The following is a 17,267-nucleotide window of genomic DNA, read 5'->3' as shown; positions in this document are numbered from 1 at the left end:
CGCAGGAATCAACAAGCGCCGAAGAAAACCTTCTAAACTTACCACAGAACTGCTGGGTGATCGACCAGGTACCAGCGCTTCGCAATTCCTGCGCTCCCTGACCTTGCCTGGATCCCCCTATGCTGCCCTACCACTGACGGGTGGCCTGCCCTACCAGCTGTCCTGCCCTGGGCTAGCCCCCCCTGTGGGTATTGGAAGGGGGCGCTGGGCATCACTCGACTTGCCCCCTTTAACTGCAGGCCGGGCCTTCATTTTCCCTGCCCCTATGGGGGAGCCTTAAAGAAAATCACTCACCGCCGCGGCCCTGGGCCGGGAAGATTGCCCCTGCCATCACCGGGGCCCGCGGAGAAGCCCGGGGCCCCGTCGCTGCCATCGCAGCCGATGCAACGCGGCCCTCCGTGAGGAGAAGGCCGCCGGAACTCGGCGAAGGCCTCGAAAGGCCGCGAAGCCATCACCCGGCATCACGTGACGGGGGGGCGGACTGCTAAACGCCGCCCCCGCCGCTGTCAGCAAGGGTTGAGGCTGCGCCCCCGCAGGCCGCGCTGCCAACGGCGGCTGCGGGTGCGCGTATACCCCAGATAGCCTTGTGGTCCCCCTGCTTCGTGGGAGGCCCCGAAAGGGCCCGTCACCTCGCTCTTCCCCTCGACCTGGATATCGCCGGGCGGCCCCGACGGCGGGCGGGAAGGGCCCCAGGAGCGCGAGCCCTGCCCTGGCTGGAGAACCATCGCAAGGGCCTGCGGAAGGCCGAAGAGCAAGGTAACCCCCCGGGGAGGAGGGCGGGAGGCCCGAGAGAGGCCCGGAGCTCGCCCCTGCCCCGGGGTGATCCATCGCTGGGTCTCTTGGCCCCCTATGGCCCGGATCGGGGCCCAACACCGGCCTATGGCCCCCGTATCGCTCGCCCTGTGAGGGGCTAAGTGCAAGCCTATTTCAAGGGATATTTTGGAGCATAAGGGGAGACTGTGTACCCTCACCCGGCAGACGGCCTCATGCTTAATGGAACATCTGCCTCAAAGACCATGGTCAATGCTCTGATTTAATGCTCTGATTAAACACTCTGGGTAATGCTCTGATTCCCTGCCAGGGTTAATGCTGTGATACAATGATATGGTGAAAGCTGTGATTCAAGGCTATGGTTAATGCTGGAATGCCATGATATGATTATCGCGCTATTATAAATGCCAAGTCCCACGCTCTGATTAAACGCGGAGTCCCGCGCTCTAATGCCATTGCCACACTTAATCCTCCAATGAAATGCGGTGTTGAGCGCTAAGGGAAATGCTTAAGGAGATGCCCGGTTTAATGTTTTAATGCAATGCTCAACTGAAACGGTTTAATGTTTTAATGCCAAGCTCAACTGAAACGGTCTAATGTTTTAATGCCATGCTCAACTGAAACGGTCTAATGTTTTAATGCCATGCTCAACTGAGACGGTCTAATGAAATGCTTTGAGAACCTGACTTTGATCTAGATAAAGTTAATTGGTTTTTACTCAACTTCACTGGTGTGGTGTCAATTATTGCGTGCGTTTCCTGTCTCAGTGGATGTGTGTGCTGTATGGTCACTTTACACGTAAGCCTTTGGGTGCCTACCTTCTCGCGCCAAGCTACCCCCTTAAGGACTGGTGACCCCAGTTCCTACAGTACTCTATTCCAGAACTGATGCACAGTACTCTAGTCCAGAACTGATGCACAATAATGTACTTCAGAACTGATGCACAGTACTCCTGCTCCAGAACTGATGCACACTACTCTATTCCAGAACTGTTGCACAGTACTCCATTCCAGGATTGATGCACAATACTTTAGTCCAGAACTGATGCACAATACTGTACTACAGAACTGATGCACAGTACTCTATTCCAGAACTAATGCACAGTACTCTGGTCCAGAACTACAGTTCTCTATTCCAGAACTGATGCACAGTACTCTATTCCAGAACTGATGCACAGTACTCTATTCCAGAACTGATGCACACTACTCTAGTCCAGAACTGATGCACAATACTGTACTTCAGAACTGATGCACAGAACTCTACTCTAGAACTGATGCACAGTACTCTGGTCCAGAACTGATGCACAGTACTCTGGTCCAGAACTGATGCACAGTACTCCATTCCACAAATGATGCACAGTACTCTATTCCAGATTTGATGCACACTACTCTAGTCCAGAACTGATGCACAATACTGTATCTCAGAACTGATGCACAGTACTCTACTCCAGAACTGATGCACAGTACTCTGGTCCAGAACTGATGCACAGTACTCTCTTCCAGAGCTGATGCACAATACTGTACTTCAGAACTGATGCACAGTACTCTACTCTAGAACTGATGCACAGTACTCTGGTCCAGAACTGATGCACAGTACTCCATTCCACAAATGATGCACAGTACTCTAGTCCAGAACTGATGCAACATACTATATTATAGAACTGATGCACAGTACTCTGGTCCAGAACTGCAGTTCTCTATTCCAGAACTGATGCACAGTACTCTATTCCAAAACTGATGCACAGTGCTCTATTCCAGAACTGATGCACAGTACTCTATTACAGAACTGATGCACAGTAATCTAGTCCAGAACTGATGCACAGTACTCTGGTCCAATACTGATGCACAGTACTCTGGTCCAGAACTGATGCAGAGTTCTGTATTCCAGAACTGATACACAGTACTCCATTCCAGAAATGACGCACAGTACTCTATTCCAGAACTGATGCACAGTACTCTGGTCCAGAACTACAGTTCTCTATTCCAAAACTGATGCACAGTACGCTATTCTAAAACTGATGCACAGTACTCTATTCCAGAACTGATGCACAGTACTCTATTCCAGAACTGATGCACAGTACTCTATTCCAGAACTGATGCACAGTACTCTATTTCAGAACTGATGCACAGTACTCTAGTCCAGAACTGATGCACAGTACTCTAGTCCAGAACTGATGCACAGTACTCTAGTCCAGAACTGATGCACAGTACTATAGTCCAGAACTGATGCACAATACTGTACTTCAGAACTAATGCACAGTACTCTGGTCCCGAACTGATGCACAGTACATTGGTCCAGAACTGATGCACTGTACTCTATTCCGGAACTGATGCACAGAACTCTATTGCAGAACTAATGCAGAGTACTCTAGTCCAGAACTGATGCACAATACTGTACTTCAGAACTAATGCGCAGTACTCTACTCCAGAACTGATGCACAGTACTCTAGTCCAGAACTGATGCACAGTACTCTAGTCCAGAACTGATGCACAGTACTCTAGTCCAGAACTGATGCACAATACTGTACTTCAGAACTAATGTACAGTACTCTACTCCAGAACTGATGCACAGTGCTCTAGTCCAGAACTGATGCACATCACTGTAGTCCAGAACTGATGCACAATACTGTACTTCAGTACTGATGCACAGTACTCTATTCCAGAACTGATGCACAGTACTCTGGTCCAGAACTACAGTTCGCTATTCCAGAACTGATGCACAGTACTCTATTCCAAAACTGATGCACAGTACTCCATTCCAGGATTGATGCACAGTACTCTAGTCCAGAACTGATGCACAATACTGTACTTCAGAACTGATGCACAGTACTCTACTCCAGAACTGATGCACAGTACTCTGGTCCAGAACTGATGCACAGTACTCTATTCCAGAACTGATGCACGCTACTCTATTCCAGAACTGATGCACGGTACTCTGGTCCAGAACTGATGAACAGTACTCTGTTCCAAAACTGATGCACTGTACTCTATTCCAGAACTGATGCACAGTACTCTAGCCCAGAACTGATGCACAGTACTCTAGTCCAGAACTGATGCACACTACTGTACTTCAACACTGATGCACAGTACTCTAGTCCAGAACTGATGCACAATACTGTACTCCAGAACTGATGCACAATACTGTACTTCAGAACTGATGCACAATACTCTGGTCCAGAACTGATGCACAGTACTCTATTCCAGAACTGTTGCACAGTACTCCATTCCAGGATTGATGCACAGTACTTTAGTCCAGAACTGATGCACAATACTGTACTACAGAACTGATGCACAGTACTCTATTCCAGAACTGATGCACAGTACTCTCGTCCAGAACTACAGTTCTCTATCCCAGAACTGATGCACAGTACTCCATTCCAGAACTGATGCACAGTACTCCATTCCAAAACTGATGCACAGTACTCTATTCCAGAACTGATGCACAGTACTCTATTCCAGATTTGATGCACACTACTCTAGTCCAGAACTGATGCACAATACTGTATTTCAGAACTGATGCACAGTACTCTACTCCAGAACTGATGCACAGTACTCTGGTCCAGAACTGATGCACAGTACTTTATTCCAGAACTGATGCACAGTACTCTATTCCAGATTTGATGCACACTACTCTAGTCCAGAACTGATGCACAATACTGTATTTCAGAACTGATGCACAGTACTCTACAACAGAAATGATGCACTGTAGTCTGGTCAAGAACTGATGCACAGTACTCTATTCCAGATTTGATGCACACTACTCTAGTCCAGAACTGATGCACAATACTGTATTTCAGAACTGATGCACAGTACTCTACTCCAGAACTGATGCACAGTACTCTGGTCCAGAACTGATGCACAGTACTCTATTCCAGGACTGATGCACAGTACGCTATTCCAGATTTGATGCACACTACTCTAGTCCAGAACTGATGCACAATACTGTACTTCAGAACTGATGCACAGTACTCTACTCCAGAACTGATGCACAGTACTCTGGTCCAGAACTGATGCACAGTACTCTATTCCAGAACTGATGCACAGTACTCTATTCCAGATTTGATGCACACTACTCTAGTCCAGAACGGATGCACAATACTGTACTTCAGAACTGATGCACAGTACTCTACTCCAGAACTGATGCACAACACTCTGGTCTAGAACTAAAAATGTTTTACAGAAAGGGTACAGGTGCGTGAGAGGAGGGAGTGGAGAGTGTGTGTGGAGAGAGGGATTGTAGGAGAATGTGAGTGAAAAAGATATTGTGTGACAGAACGTTTGAGTGCTAGTTTGTGGGTGACTTATGTGAGAGAAGGAGAGAGAGAGAGACAGAGAAAGACAGAGAGAGAGAGAGAGAGAGAGAGAGACAAAGCAGCAGAGTGAGACTGTTTGTATAAGCAGTAGAATATACCAATGGCACGTTGTGCGCTGTACAAAACGTAAACACCAATACCAAACTCCTGTGGTGTTGCTCCGTGCCATGTGCTAGAGCAAGTCCGTTGTGCACTGTTTTAGCATAGTGTTACTTGTGTTTCCCACGAGTGTGTAAAAGGAAGAGAAGGAAATCACAGATGGCGAGCAGAAAAGTCTGTGCCTGGAGTCTCACAGGACATCCTGGTCTGCCAGAGCTGCTGTGGAGCCGTAGATATCGCGACAGGGACGGTGATGCTGATGCGACAGTGGGAAGTGATAGCGACATCGGGGAGATCTATCGAACCCCTGCATGTACTTGGCAACGTCCCTTCCGAAAACTTAGGGAAGGTTCTTTAAAGGTTCAGAAGTTTGGGAACTCTACGAAGTTAACAATATTCTTCGCCTTATTTCCATGGCGGCATGAAGCCACTTAATGTAAATAAGGCCCCCTTTCACGCTCTACTTAGCGTAAAACGGGTGTGCAATGGATGTTGTGGTGGGCGTTCTGCCGCAAAACCCATGCTTTTTGATGATGTCCCAGATTTACAGGGATGGGGCAGCACCAAAAACTAAAGCCAGGTAAAATCTGGTCTTAGAATAGCAATACGAGGATTATTAACTTCTCCTCGTTTTTTCTCTTTCCTTGTTTTTTTCTCTTTCCACGCGTGCTGCATTATGCAGCACACATAGAAATAGCAAATCACATTTAAAGATTGTTTATGTGCTGCAAGATGTCCCTTCCTGCACATAAACAATTGCCCCGCAAGGGTGCGTGCACTGGGGCTAGGCAGCTTTTTTGTCTCTAACACTAGGGGAAATGCAGGGGTGCACCGTATTTTTTATTTTTTTTGTCCTCATATATGCCACCAAGGTTCTTTATACGCAATCGATCGGCTCACAAGCAATATGCTGACACGGTTCATACCAACTGGGAGGGATAGTCATGGAACCGGGCCTCGTCCCACAGCAATAGAGCTTGATAAACCAGCGAACGCCATACCGTAACCTCAGAAATTCAGCCAGGGTGGTACCCAATGCCGAAAAGGGATCAGAACACCGCTTATACCAAGCAGTGGGATAGATGGCTTAATCATTGGACCTGGGGGGAAAAAAAAAAAAAAAAAAACCCAGAGTCTCATTGATCCCATTTAAGAAGGTGCCAAAATGATCTTTTGTCTGGGTTCCCGGCTCTTGCCAAATCAAGCTTTGAAACATGCAGGGCAGAGGCGTACCAATCATTGATAGAGGGAGGTAAAGGATCCTTCCACTTTCTGCATATCTCCCTTCTAGCCAGTAGTATAGCGTAGAATACTAGCTTCTTCGCCGAGCTGGAAACCCCCTCTAAGATTCCGAAAATCACCAACTGGGGATGAGCAGTTATTTTGGAGTCTATTGAAGACGACAGGATCTTACAGATGGCTTCCCAAAACTGAGACAGAAGGGGGCATTCATAAAACATGTGGATGTCAGAGGCTGCTAGGAGACCACATCTAGCACACGCAACCATATTCCTCTGAGTAAATTTAGAAAGGCGAAGGGGGGAATAATATGCTCTGTGGATAGTAAAGATTTGGTTCCTACGCAACCACGCCGGTTTCACCACATCCCACAGCAGTCTACAAGATGTTCTCCATACCTCATGCAAATCGGTATTGCTTATGTCAGCCCCCCAGAGTTCATGTGGAAGCTTAAATACTCCGTCCATCTCATCCAAAATCAAATTGTACCAGGACGAGATCTCCTTCTTAGCAGGGGGTCTATCAATTAACAGAGTAATAAGGGTACTGTAACCACCTACTGGAAATTTATTTTTTCGAACGGGCTGTGCAGAATAGGAACGAGACCAGCTGGACATCTGCAGATATTTTAGCCTAGCAAGGCCAGGGCCAATCTTTCTACTCAAACACTCCCAGGAGAGCAGTTCCCCCTCAACAAATAGGTCACCCCAGACCTCCAAACCCGCCTCTCTAATAGGTGCCGCAAGTGAGTCTCCCAACCAGGATGGATAATCGGGGAGATCCCATAAGGGAGTTCTACTGCTATAGTACCCTATTTTAATGGATTTTAAAACCTGGGCCCAAGTCCTTGCCATTCCCAAAAGAATTTTTGTTTTTGTAAACACGGCAACATCCCTGAATTAAAAAATATCGGAGCGTGGCATTACCAGTTTTGGAGTAACTGCACGCTCCGACATTTTATTGCAAATTTCCCCTAGATTTCCAAGAGAAAACGTGTAAAATGTACTCTTCCTGGTAGAATTTTTCCACACAAAGGCTCTGTATGAACAATGGCCAACCACACTATTTTTTGCACGTAATTTTCCCTGAGGGGAATGTACACAGTGTCAGCAAAGTTCACAGGATACAGAAGCTGCACTACTTTCATCCTTGCATCGCTGGGGGGATGCGAGTTGCCTTCTTAAACTTAGGGACTATAGTCCATCGGTTGGGTAACATACACACATTATATGGGTTTACCAGACGTTTTCGCATTTCAATAAGGATTTCTTAGAAAGATATGCAATGATATAGTATCTATCTTAACCTGTGGTCCGGTGACCCCTGGGGGTCTGCAAAGACAACTCAGGGGGTCACGACTGCTTAGAAAATGAAATAATAATAACAGATTAATAAAGAGTACATTTTAAAGCTATATTGAACATTTTAAGAAGTTCTGTAAATTTGAAGGAATTTGAAATTGGAGGCTAAAAATGAAATGAGTGTTCTCTGGTTGATTTGTGAAAGCAGAGAAAGGGCATCAAACAGAATGTAGAATTTATTTATTTTATTTATTTTATTGAACTTATATTGCGCGCAGCTACCCGCAGTGGGTTTCCCGGCGCCAGGGATAGACTGGAGGAGAAATCGGAAAACAAGTAATTGCAGGAGGGAGACACTAGACCGGAGGAATCTGGAACTAGAACAGGAGGGTCTTCAGTTTTTTGCGGAAAGTCAGAAGACTGGTTTCTGTTTTAAGCGCCAATGGGAGAGCATTCCACATCTTGGGGCCCAGATATGCGAATGAACGGCCTCCCATTTTTGCCAGTCGGATTCTGGGAATCACAAGATTGCCACTGTTGGATGACCTCAAAAGGCGGCCAGGCTGATATGGCTGCGCAAGATTGTGCAAGTAGGCCGGAGCGGAGCCTTGGCGAATTTTGAAGAGGATGCACAAAGTTTTGAAGGCCACTCGATCCGAGATTTTTAACCAATGGAGGTCACGTAGAGCCTGCATTGCGGACATTCTCCTTGGGACATTACGCAGCAGGCGGGCGGCTGAGTTCTGTACAACCTGGAGTTTATTGATTGTAGCTTTATCTGCTCCTAGATAAAGCACATTGCCATAGTCGATATGGGACATCACAAGGGACTGTACGACAGTTCTACGAGTGGACTCAGGCAGCATCCATATGATCTTTTGCAACCAGCGAAGGGTGTTAAAGCAGATCGCAGCGACCTTAGTTGCCTGCTGCCTCATCGAGAGTTTGTCGTCGATTAGGACACCGAGGTTGCGAGCAACAGGCACGGGGGTAGGCAGAGGACCCATGTCACTGGGCCAATGTCGTGGACCCCAGAGATCTTTTTGTTTGCCTAGTATGATCACCTCGGTCTTGTCTCCGTTGAGCTTTAACAGATGCATTTGCATCCAAGCTGCAACGCGAGAGAGGCCGATTTTGAGGGCAGAGGTGTCCTGAGCCCTGCTGCTAGACAAAGAGAACACAATCTGCGTGTCGTCTGCGTATGAGTATATAGACAGACCGGCGTCCTCTACGATGGAAGCAAGTGGTCTGATGTAAATATTGAACAACAGAGGGCTCAATATAGACCCTTGGGGGACGCCGTAGGCAGAGGAATGAATCGCAGATTCAGCTTTGTTTGAGAAAACCTGAAAGGTGCGCTCATTAAGAAATGAGGACACCCAGGCGAGCGCAGATCCAGCAACACCGAGGGAACCGAGAGACTCCAATAGGATGGAGTGGGACACGGACAATGGACAATGAATTGAATTTAGAGAACTCCAACAATTCCCATTACAGTAAACATTTCGATTTTTGAAAAACTTTTTTGCAATTAAATAAAATATTTCATAATTTTCGTACGTTTGGTGAAGCTTGTTTCTGCATTTTTTGTACATTATTTTGCGGTTCATACATGGCAAATGCTTAGGCTGGGGTCCCCGGCTTCCAGTATTGACTCTGTGGGGAGTCCCTGGATATCAATAATGAGTCACAGGGGATCCCCGGGGTGCAGTAATGATTAAGTGAGGGTCCACAGAAGTCAAAAGGTTAAGAACCACTGATCTACCGGCTTCAGTTTGTTCTTTCCTTTTAAATGTAACACAATGACTGACGTTCAAGCGCCTACCTGCACAAACTTTTCCAGCGCTGGCCCGTTCAAGCACGTGTAGTTCTGAAGGAATGTCAGCTTTTCCATCTGGAACTGGACCCTGGAATGCTCTTCCGCTTGCTTTTCCAGGAGCTGGAAGATGGTAGCGCCCAGAAGCAGATAGACAAAATATCCCAGTATCAGTGCTAGTGCCAAGCTGCCTTTCTTGTTGCAGGTCGGAACGAGGGCCATCGTGGCACCCCTGGGTGCGCGCGCTGCAGACGCTGAACTTCAGTGGGGTCACCACCACGCTTACGCTGAAGAGAGGGACCTAGACAGGCATGTCCAGGCCACCCTGTCCACATGCGTGGTCTCCTGGAGCCTCCATCCACATGTACACACCATCCACACCAGGAGTGCCTCGAGGCATGGTCAGCCTACCATTCATGCTGCAAGGTCACCCAGGAGGCAGGCGCACGTGCCTCAGGATAAGGAGCTGAATGGGTCACTCCATCCCACAAATACCATCTGCTGGCCACTTTGGGGTCGAGGGCTTGTGCCCTGGTCCAGACTTGTGCTTCTGCTGGTGATGTCTCTCTATGTAGGTCAGCAGCAAGACAGCTGCTGCTGGTGACTTGTGCCTGGTCCAGACTTGTGCTTCTGCTGGTGTTGGTTCTGGTGCTGTTATTGCCACTGCTGGTGATGTCTCTCCATGTAAGTCAGCAGTAAGACTCTTGCTGCAGGTGACTTGTGCCCTGGTCCAGACCTGTGCTTGTGTTGGGTTTGATACTGTTGTTGCCTCTGGTGGGGATCGTTGTGTCCGTCTGCGTAGGTCAGCAGTAAGACAGCTGCTGCTGGTGACTTGTGCCTGGTCCAGACCTGTGCTTGTGTTGGGTTTGATACTGTTGTTGCCTCTGGTGGGGATGGTTGTGTCCGTCCGCGTAGGTCAGCAGTAAGACACTTGCCTCTGGTGACTTGTGCCCTGGTCCAGACCTGTGCTTGTGTTGGTGTTGGTGTTGGTTCTGGTGCTGTTATTGCCTCTGCTGGTGATGTCTCTCCATGTAAGTCAGCAGTAAGACAGCTGCTGCTGGTGACTTGTGCCTGGTCCAGATCTGTGCTTCTGCTGGTGTTGGTTCTGGTGCTGTTATTGCCTCTGCTGGTGATGTCTCTCTGTGTAGGTCAGCAGTAAGACAGCTGCTGCTGGGGACTTGTGCCCTGGTCCAGACCTGTGCTTGTGTTGGGTTTGATACTGTTGTTGCCTCTGGTGGGGATGGTTGTGTCCGTCCGCGTAGGTCAGCAGTAAGACAGCTGCTGCTGGTGACTTGTGCCTGGTCCAGACCTGTGCTTGTGTTGGTGTTGGTTCTGGTGCTGTTATTGTCTCTGCTGGTGATGTCTCTCCATGTAGGTCAGCAGTAAGACAGCTGCTGCTGGTGACTTGTGCCTGGTCCAGACCTATGCTTCTGCTGGTGTTGGTTCTGGTGCTGTTATTGCCTCTGCTGGTGATGTCTCTCTGTGTAGGTCAGCAGCAAGACAGCTGCTGCAGGTGACTTGTGCCCTGGTCCAGACCTGTGCTTCTGCCGGTGTTGGTTCTGGTGCTGTTATTGCCTCTGCTGGTGATGTCTCTCCATGTAAGTCAGCAGGAAGACAGCTGCTGCTGGTGACTTGTGCCTGGTCCAGACCTTCGCTTGTACTTGTGTTGGATTTGGTGATGTTGTTGCCTCTGGTGGGGATGGTTGTGTCCGTCCGCGTAGGTTAGCAGTAAGGCAGATGCTTCAGGTGACTTGTGCCTTGGTCCAGACCTGAGCTTGTATTGGGTTTGGTTCTGGTGCTGCGTCTGGTGATGTCCGTCTGTATAGGTCAGCAGTCAGACACTTGCTGCAGGTGACTTGTGTCTTGGTCCAGACCTGTGCTAGTGTTGGGTTTGCTTCTGGTGCTGTTGCTGCCTCTGGTGGTGAGGGTTATGCCTGTCCATGAAGGTCAGCAGTAAGACAGCTGCTGCTGGTGACTTGTGCCTAGTCCAGACCTGCGCTTATGCTTGTGTTGGTTTTGGTGCTGTTGTTACCTCTGCTGGTGATGTATGTTCGTGTAGGTCAGCAGTAAGACACTTGCTGCAGGTGACTTGTGCCCTAGTCCAGACCTGGGCTTCTGCGGGTTCTGGTGCTGTTGTTACCTCTGCTGGTGATGTCTGTCCGTATAAGTCAGCAGTAAGACACTTTCTGCAGGGGACTTGTGTCCTGTTCCACACCGGTGCTTGTGTTGGTGTTGGTTCTGGTGCTGTTGTTACCTCTGCTGGTGATGTCTGTCTGTATAGGTCAGCAGTAAGACACTTGCTGCAGGTGACTTGTGCCCTATTCCACACCGGTGCTTGTGTTGGTGTTGGTTCTGGTGCTGTTGTTGCCTCTGGTGGTGATGGTGGTGTCTGTCTGTGTAGGTCAGCAGTAAGACACTTGCTGCAGATGACTTGTGCCCTGTTCCACACCGGTGCTTGTGTTGGTGTTGGTTCTGGTGCTGTTGTTGCCTCTGGTGGTGATGGTGGTGTCTGTCTGTGTAGGTCAGCAGTAAGACACTTGCTGCAGATGACTTGTGCCCTGTTCCACACCGGTGCTTGTGTTGGTGCTGGTTCTGGTGCTGTTGTTGCCTCTGGTGTTGCTGGTGGTGTCTGTCTGTGTAGGTCAGCAGTAAGACACTTGCTGCAGGTGACTTGTGCCCTGTTCCACACCGGTGCTTGTGTTGGTGTTGGTTCTGGTGCTGTTGTTGCCTCTGGTGGTGATGGTGGTGTCTGTCTGTGTAGGTCAGCAGTAAGACACTTGCTGCAGGTGACTTGTGCCCTGTTCCACACCGGTGCTTGTGTTGGTGTTGGTTCTGGTGCTGTTGTTGCCTCTGGTGGTGATGGTGGTGTCTGTCTGTGTAGGTCAGCAGTAAGACACTTGCTGCAGATGACTTGTGCCCTGTTCCACACCGGTGCTTGTGTTGGTGCTGGTTCTGGTGCTGTTGTTGCCTCTGGTGTTGATGGTGGTGTCTGTCTGTGTAGGTCAGCAGTAAGACACTTGCTGCTGGTGACTTGTGCCCTGGTCCAGTCTTGTGTTTCTGCTGGTGTTGGTCCTGGTGCTGTTGTTACCTCTGCTGGTGATGTCTCTTCTTGTGGGCCAGCAGTAAGACAGCTGCTGCTGGTGATTTGTTTTCCCAGTCCTATCTCTGTCCGCACATGATGTCTTCTCTCTCTTGCATGGCCGACTCAACATATGACTAAATGCTGACATTTTGAGATCATGGAAAGTACAGACCGGTCGCAGCAACACTTGAAAGCGCCCCCCCCCCCCCCCAGCTCTAATCTAAACGAACAAGTGGAAGGAGACAGTTAATTATTAGCTCAAACAGCCCTCAGACCCAGGCTGCATTGATGACACCGGACTTAACCCAGTCACCCACTCAAGAGATCTTCCTTCTGTGCTCACGATCAGCATGGCACCGCAGGACTCATGTAGTGTGGCACAGACTGACACAGCATGGCATAGCAGGACTGGGGCAGTGTGGCACAGACTGGCATAGCAGGACTGGTGCAATGTGGCACAGACTGGTACATCATGGCATAGCAGGACTCGTGTAGTGTGGCACAGACTGGCAAAGCAGGACTCGTGCAGTGTGTCACAGACTGGCTCAGCATGGCAAAGCAGGACTGGTGCAGTGAGGCACAGCATGGCATAGCAGGACTCGTGTAGTGTGGCACAGACTGGCACAGCATGGCATAGCAGGAATGGTGAAGTGTGGCACAGAATGGCATGGCACAGCAGGACTCGTGCAGTGTGGCACAGACTGGCACAGCATGGCATTGCACAGCAGGACCTATGCAGTGTAGCGTGGCATTCGCACTATGGCACAGCAGGACTGGTGCAGTGTGGCACAGACTGGCACAGCATAGCATAGCAGGACTCGTGCAGTGTGGCACAGATTGGCCCAGCATGGCATTGCACAGCAGGACCTATGCAGTGTAGCGTGTCATTCGCATTATGGCACAACAGGACTGGTGCAGTGTGGCCCAGACTGAGACAACATGGCATGGCACAGCAGTACCTATGCAGCGTGGTGTGACATGGGGCAGAATGGCATAGCAGGACTCCTGCAGTTTAGAGTGGTATGGCACAGCATGGCATAGCAGGACTGGTGCAGTGTGGCACAGACTGGCACAGTATGGCATAGCAGTACTGGTGCAGTGTTGCACAGACTAGCATGGCATAGCAGGACTGGTGCAGTGCGGCACAGACTGGCACAGCGTGGCATAGCAGGACTCGTGCAGTGTGGCACAGACTGGCACAGCATGGCATAGCAGGAGTGGTGCAGTGTGCCACAGACTGAGACAGCATAGCATGGCACAGCAGTACCTATGCAGCCTGGTGTGACATGGGGCAGCATGGCACAGCAGGACTCATGCAGTTTAGCATGGTATAGCACAGCATAGCATAGAACTCGTGCAGTGTGGCACAAACTGGCACAGCATGGCACAGCAGGACTGGTGCAGTGTGGCACAGACTGGCATGGCATAGCAGGACTCCTGCAGTTAGCATGGTATGGCACAGCATGGCATAGGACTCATGCAGAGTGGCACAGACTGGCACAGCATGGCATAGCAGGACTCATGCAGGGAGGCACAGCATGGCATAGCAGGACTGGTGCAGTGTGGCGCAGACTGGCACAGCATGGAATAGCAGGACAGGTGCAGTGTGGCACAGACTGGCACAGCATGGCATGGCACAGAAGGACTCCTGCAGTGTGGCACAGACTGGCACAGCATGGCATAGCAGGACTGGTGCAGTGTGACAGACTGGCACACCATGGCATAGCAGGACTCATGCAGTGTGGCACAGACTGGCACAGCATGGCATTGCACAAAAGGACCTATGCAGTGTAGCGTGGCATTCGCACTATGGTACAGCAGGACTGGTGCAGTGTGGCGCAGACTGAGACAGCATGGCATAGCAAGACTCAGGCAGTGTGGCACAGACAGACAGCATGGCATAGCAGGACTTGTGCAGTGTGGCACAGACTAGCAGAGCATGGCACAGCATGGCGTGGTTCAGCAGGGCACCTGCAGTGTAGCACAGACCAGCAGAGCATGGCATGGGGCAGCAGTGTAGCATGCACCGCATGGCACAGTAGAACTACTGCAGTGTGTCATTGACTGGCACAGCAAGGTATGGCACAGCAGTGCCTATGCAGTGTAGCATGGCATTCACAGTATGGCATATCAGAACTCCAGCAATGTGGCACAGACTGGCACAGTGTGTCGTAGTGCAGCAGGACCCCTGCAGCGTTGTGTGACATAGGCCAGCATGGCACAGCATCTTTCTCACCATGTAGTCTGGCATGAAGCAGCATGGCGCAGATCAGCCCCTGCAGCCAAGCCTGGTGTGCCACAGCAGGACTCCTGCACTCTAGCACTGCATAGCAGGGCCCCTCCAGTGTGGCCAGGGTTGGATTGGGATAAAAAATCGGCCCGGGCACACCCAAAAAAAAGTGGCTGACATTTGCATATTGTTTTTCCGCAAAACACTGCTTCAGCGAAGTTTTATGAAAAGAAAGGGGGCGGGGCATGTTTTATTAACTTCACTAAGAATTTTCTTTTTTAAAGCACAGATTAGTTCACACTGCTGAGTCACACATGAATGCAAGTGAGGCCACTTCTGCTCAGGCCCCCTGCCCCCGCTCAATTAACCCGTTGTGTGCTCATGACGAGCCCAGCTCTTCATGAGTCACAGTGGAGCTGTGCTCATGACGGGCTGAGCTCATCATAACGGCCGCGGCCCGCACACGTGCGTTTAATTCCCCGCCTGTGCGGGAGAATTAATGAGTGGAAGGGGTCGTGACAAGCTCAGCTCATCATGAGCACAGCTCCACTGTGAGTCATGACGAGCTGAGCTCGTCACGAGCACAGCTTCGCCGCAGCCCCTCCCCCGGGGGAATTACCCCCGCAGGGAAGGGGTTAATGGGCCGTCCCAGTGAGAGAAAGGGAGTGATACCTCCACCCATCTGCCTCTAGAAAGGCCACTCAGGCACCCACAGGGCCGCTGGTGGCATCCGAACAGCAGAGACAGCCCCCAGGCTGCCCAAAAAAGCAGCCCACAGCTGGAACTGGGATACCAGCCCTTCGGCCATTTCCCGAGTGCCCGCGTTACCAATCCAACCCTGGGAGTGGCACAGCATAGTGTAAGATGGGTTGGTGGACGAGAACCCTTGCATTGAGGTGTGGGGACACTGGAGGTCACTGGTGGGGTTTGAGCTGCAGGCTCCCAGTGGTTGAGCTCCCGCCAGGGCTGGGCTCAGTTCAGCTCCTCAAAGTCTAGGGCGCAGGAGTTGTAGACCCTCTGTAGTATCTTCAACACTTCTCTTAACAGACAACTTTCAATCAATGAATTTAAATGCGGCTGCCCGAGGCCACCAAAGGGGGCCACTCGGGAGGGCGGCCCTGTAGTGGCATCAGGCATCCACCCCCCTCTTCCGTTCTCCTCCCCCCCTTTGCCTGGGGAGGAGTCCCCCCTTTGGTCGTGAGTGTCCCGCTTCACATCCGGTGCGTGAAGCGGGGTAAGGGGTACATAGGTATCCCCCACCCCCTCCTCTGCCTCTTTCCCGCACCGGACGCGCCGTGGACACCTCACCTCCAACACGCTCACCCACCCTGCCGCTTTCCCGGCATGTTGGCAGTGGGAGCACAGTTGAAGTTTGTAATGTGGTACTTTTTCGCTGCAGGCGGAGTTACAGGGCGATCTGGATGCATATGGGTACAGAACGGTACCACTGCACGGCACACGGTGGTGCCAGAGCCGAACCCCAGGAGCCTCATGGGGCTTGCCTAGCTACGCTCCGCCCAGAAGGGCGTGAGTATAATGGACCTAGGGCGGTCAGGTGATCCGGCAAGGGGATCACCAATAGGTGCAGTACTAAGTGGTTTGCCACGGTGCTGCTAGGCTCATCAGGCGGGCAGGTGGCGAGAAGGCTGCCTGTCCTTGGATCGATAGTAAACTAACCCACCAGATTACATAACGTTGTATGTAATAAACCTGCAGCAGTTTTTTCCCAAATATATCTTGTGTGGTGTGTTTCATTTGCGGGCATTCTTGCTGTGGGGGGGTTCTGTTGCCATGATGGTGCTAGAGGCCACTTCTCTGAAAGACAAGCATACTGGTGAAGTCTCAGGCACTGATGACCAATGACGTCAACGGGGTCAGCGCTCTGATAGGCAGAAGCATCAGCGGCGTTTCACAGCGGTGACCATAGCTCATTACTACACACACTAGAGAAACCGATGTGAGAGAGAAAGTCTTCTTGGAGATCACTGGCGGAGGGTTTGTTTGTGACCCTTTCTCCCATGCCACTCACAAAGATTGTGGCCATCTTGAGGGTTTGGCACTGACGTCACACTTGCGGTACCTCTTGCTGCCATATTCCCTTCCATGGCCTTCAGCTCTACACTTATGCTGATGATACACAGATCTAATTGCACCTGGCAGGTAATGGCCTATCACCAGCAGCCTTCCAGAAGTGCATGCTAGTGGAAGAGCGCAGATGGGCGGGGCTGTGGCTGGACCCTGAGAGAAGATGGGCGGGGCTGTGGCTTGACCCTGAGAGAGGATGGGTGGGGCTGTGGCTTGACCCTGAGAGAGGATGGGCGCCTGATGTATCAGCTCTGAGACTGCCAGGAAGAAGTTTAGCAATGACAATGGTAAATTTATATTTAACATAACACCCCTACAGGAAAATAATAAGT

At 50.4% G+C, this 17,267-nt stretch overlaps 1 protein-coding gene across 1 annotated transcript in view; it reads right to left on the bottom strand.

Moving 5' to 3' along the window:
* KCNK16 (potassium two pore domain channel subfamily K member 16) overlaps positions 1-9,760 on the bottom strand; it is a 75,496-nt gene extending 65,736 nt beyond the window's left edge. Inside the window, exon 1 of the mRNA XM_085609113.1 lies at positions 9,548-9,760. Within this exon, the coding sequence (XP_085465239.1) occupies positions 9,548-9,760 (213 nt within the window). The remainder of the gene's footprint in view (positions 1-9,547) is intronic.
* Between the last annotated feature and the right edge of the window lie 7,507 nt (positions 9,761-17,267).

This window comes from Triturus cristatus, chromosome 6 (assembly GCF_964204655.1).
Source record: "Triturus cristatus chromosome 6, aTriCri1.1, whole genome shotgun sequence".
Lineage (NCBI taxonomy): Eukaryota > Metazoa > Chordata > Amphibia > Caudata > Salamandridae > Triturus > Triturus cristatus.
The sequence above is the reverse complement of the archived record's forward strand: the minus strand, read 5'-3'. Positions and strand labels throughout refer to the sequence as shown.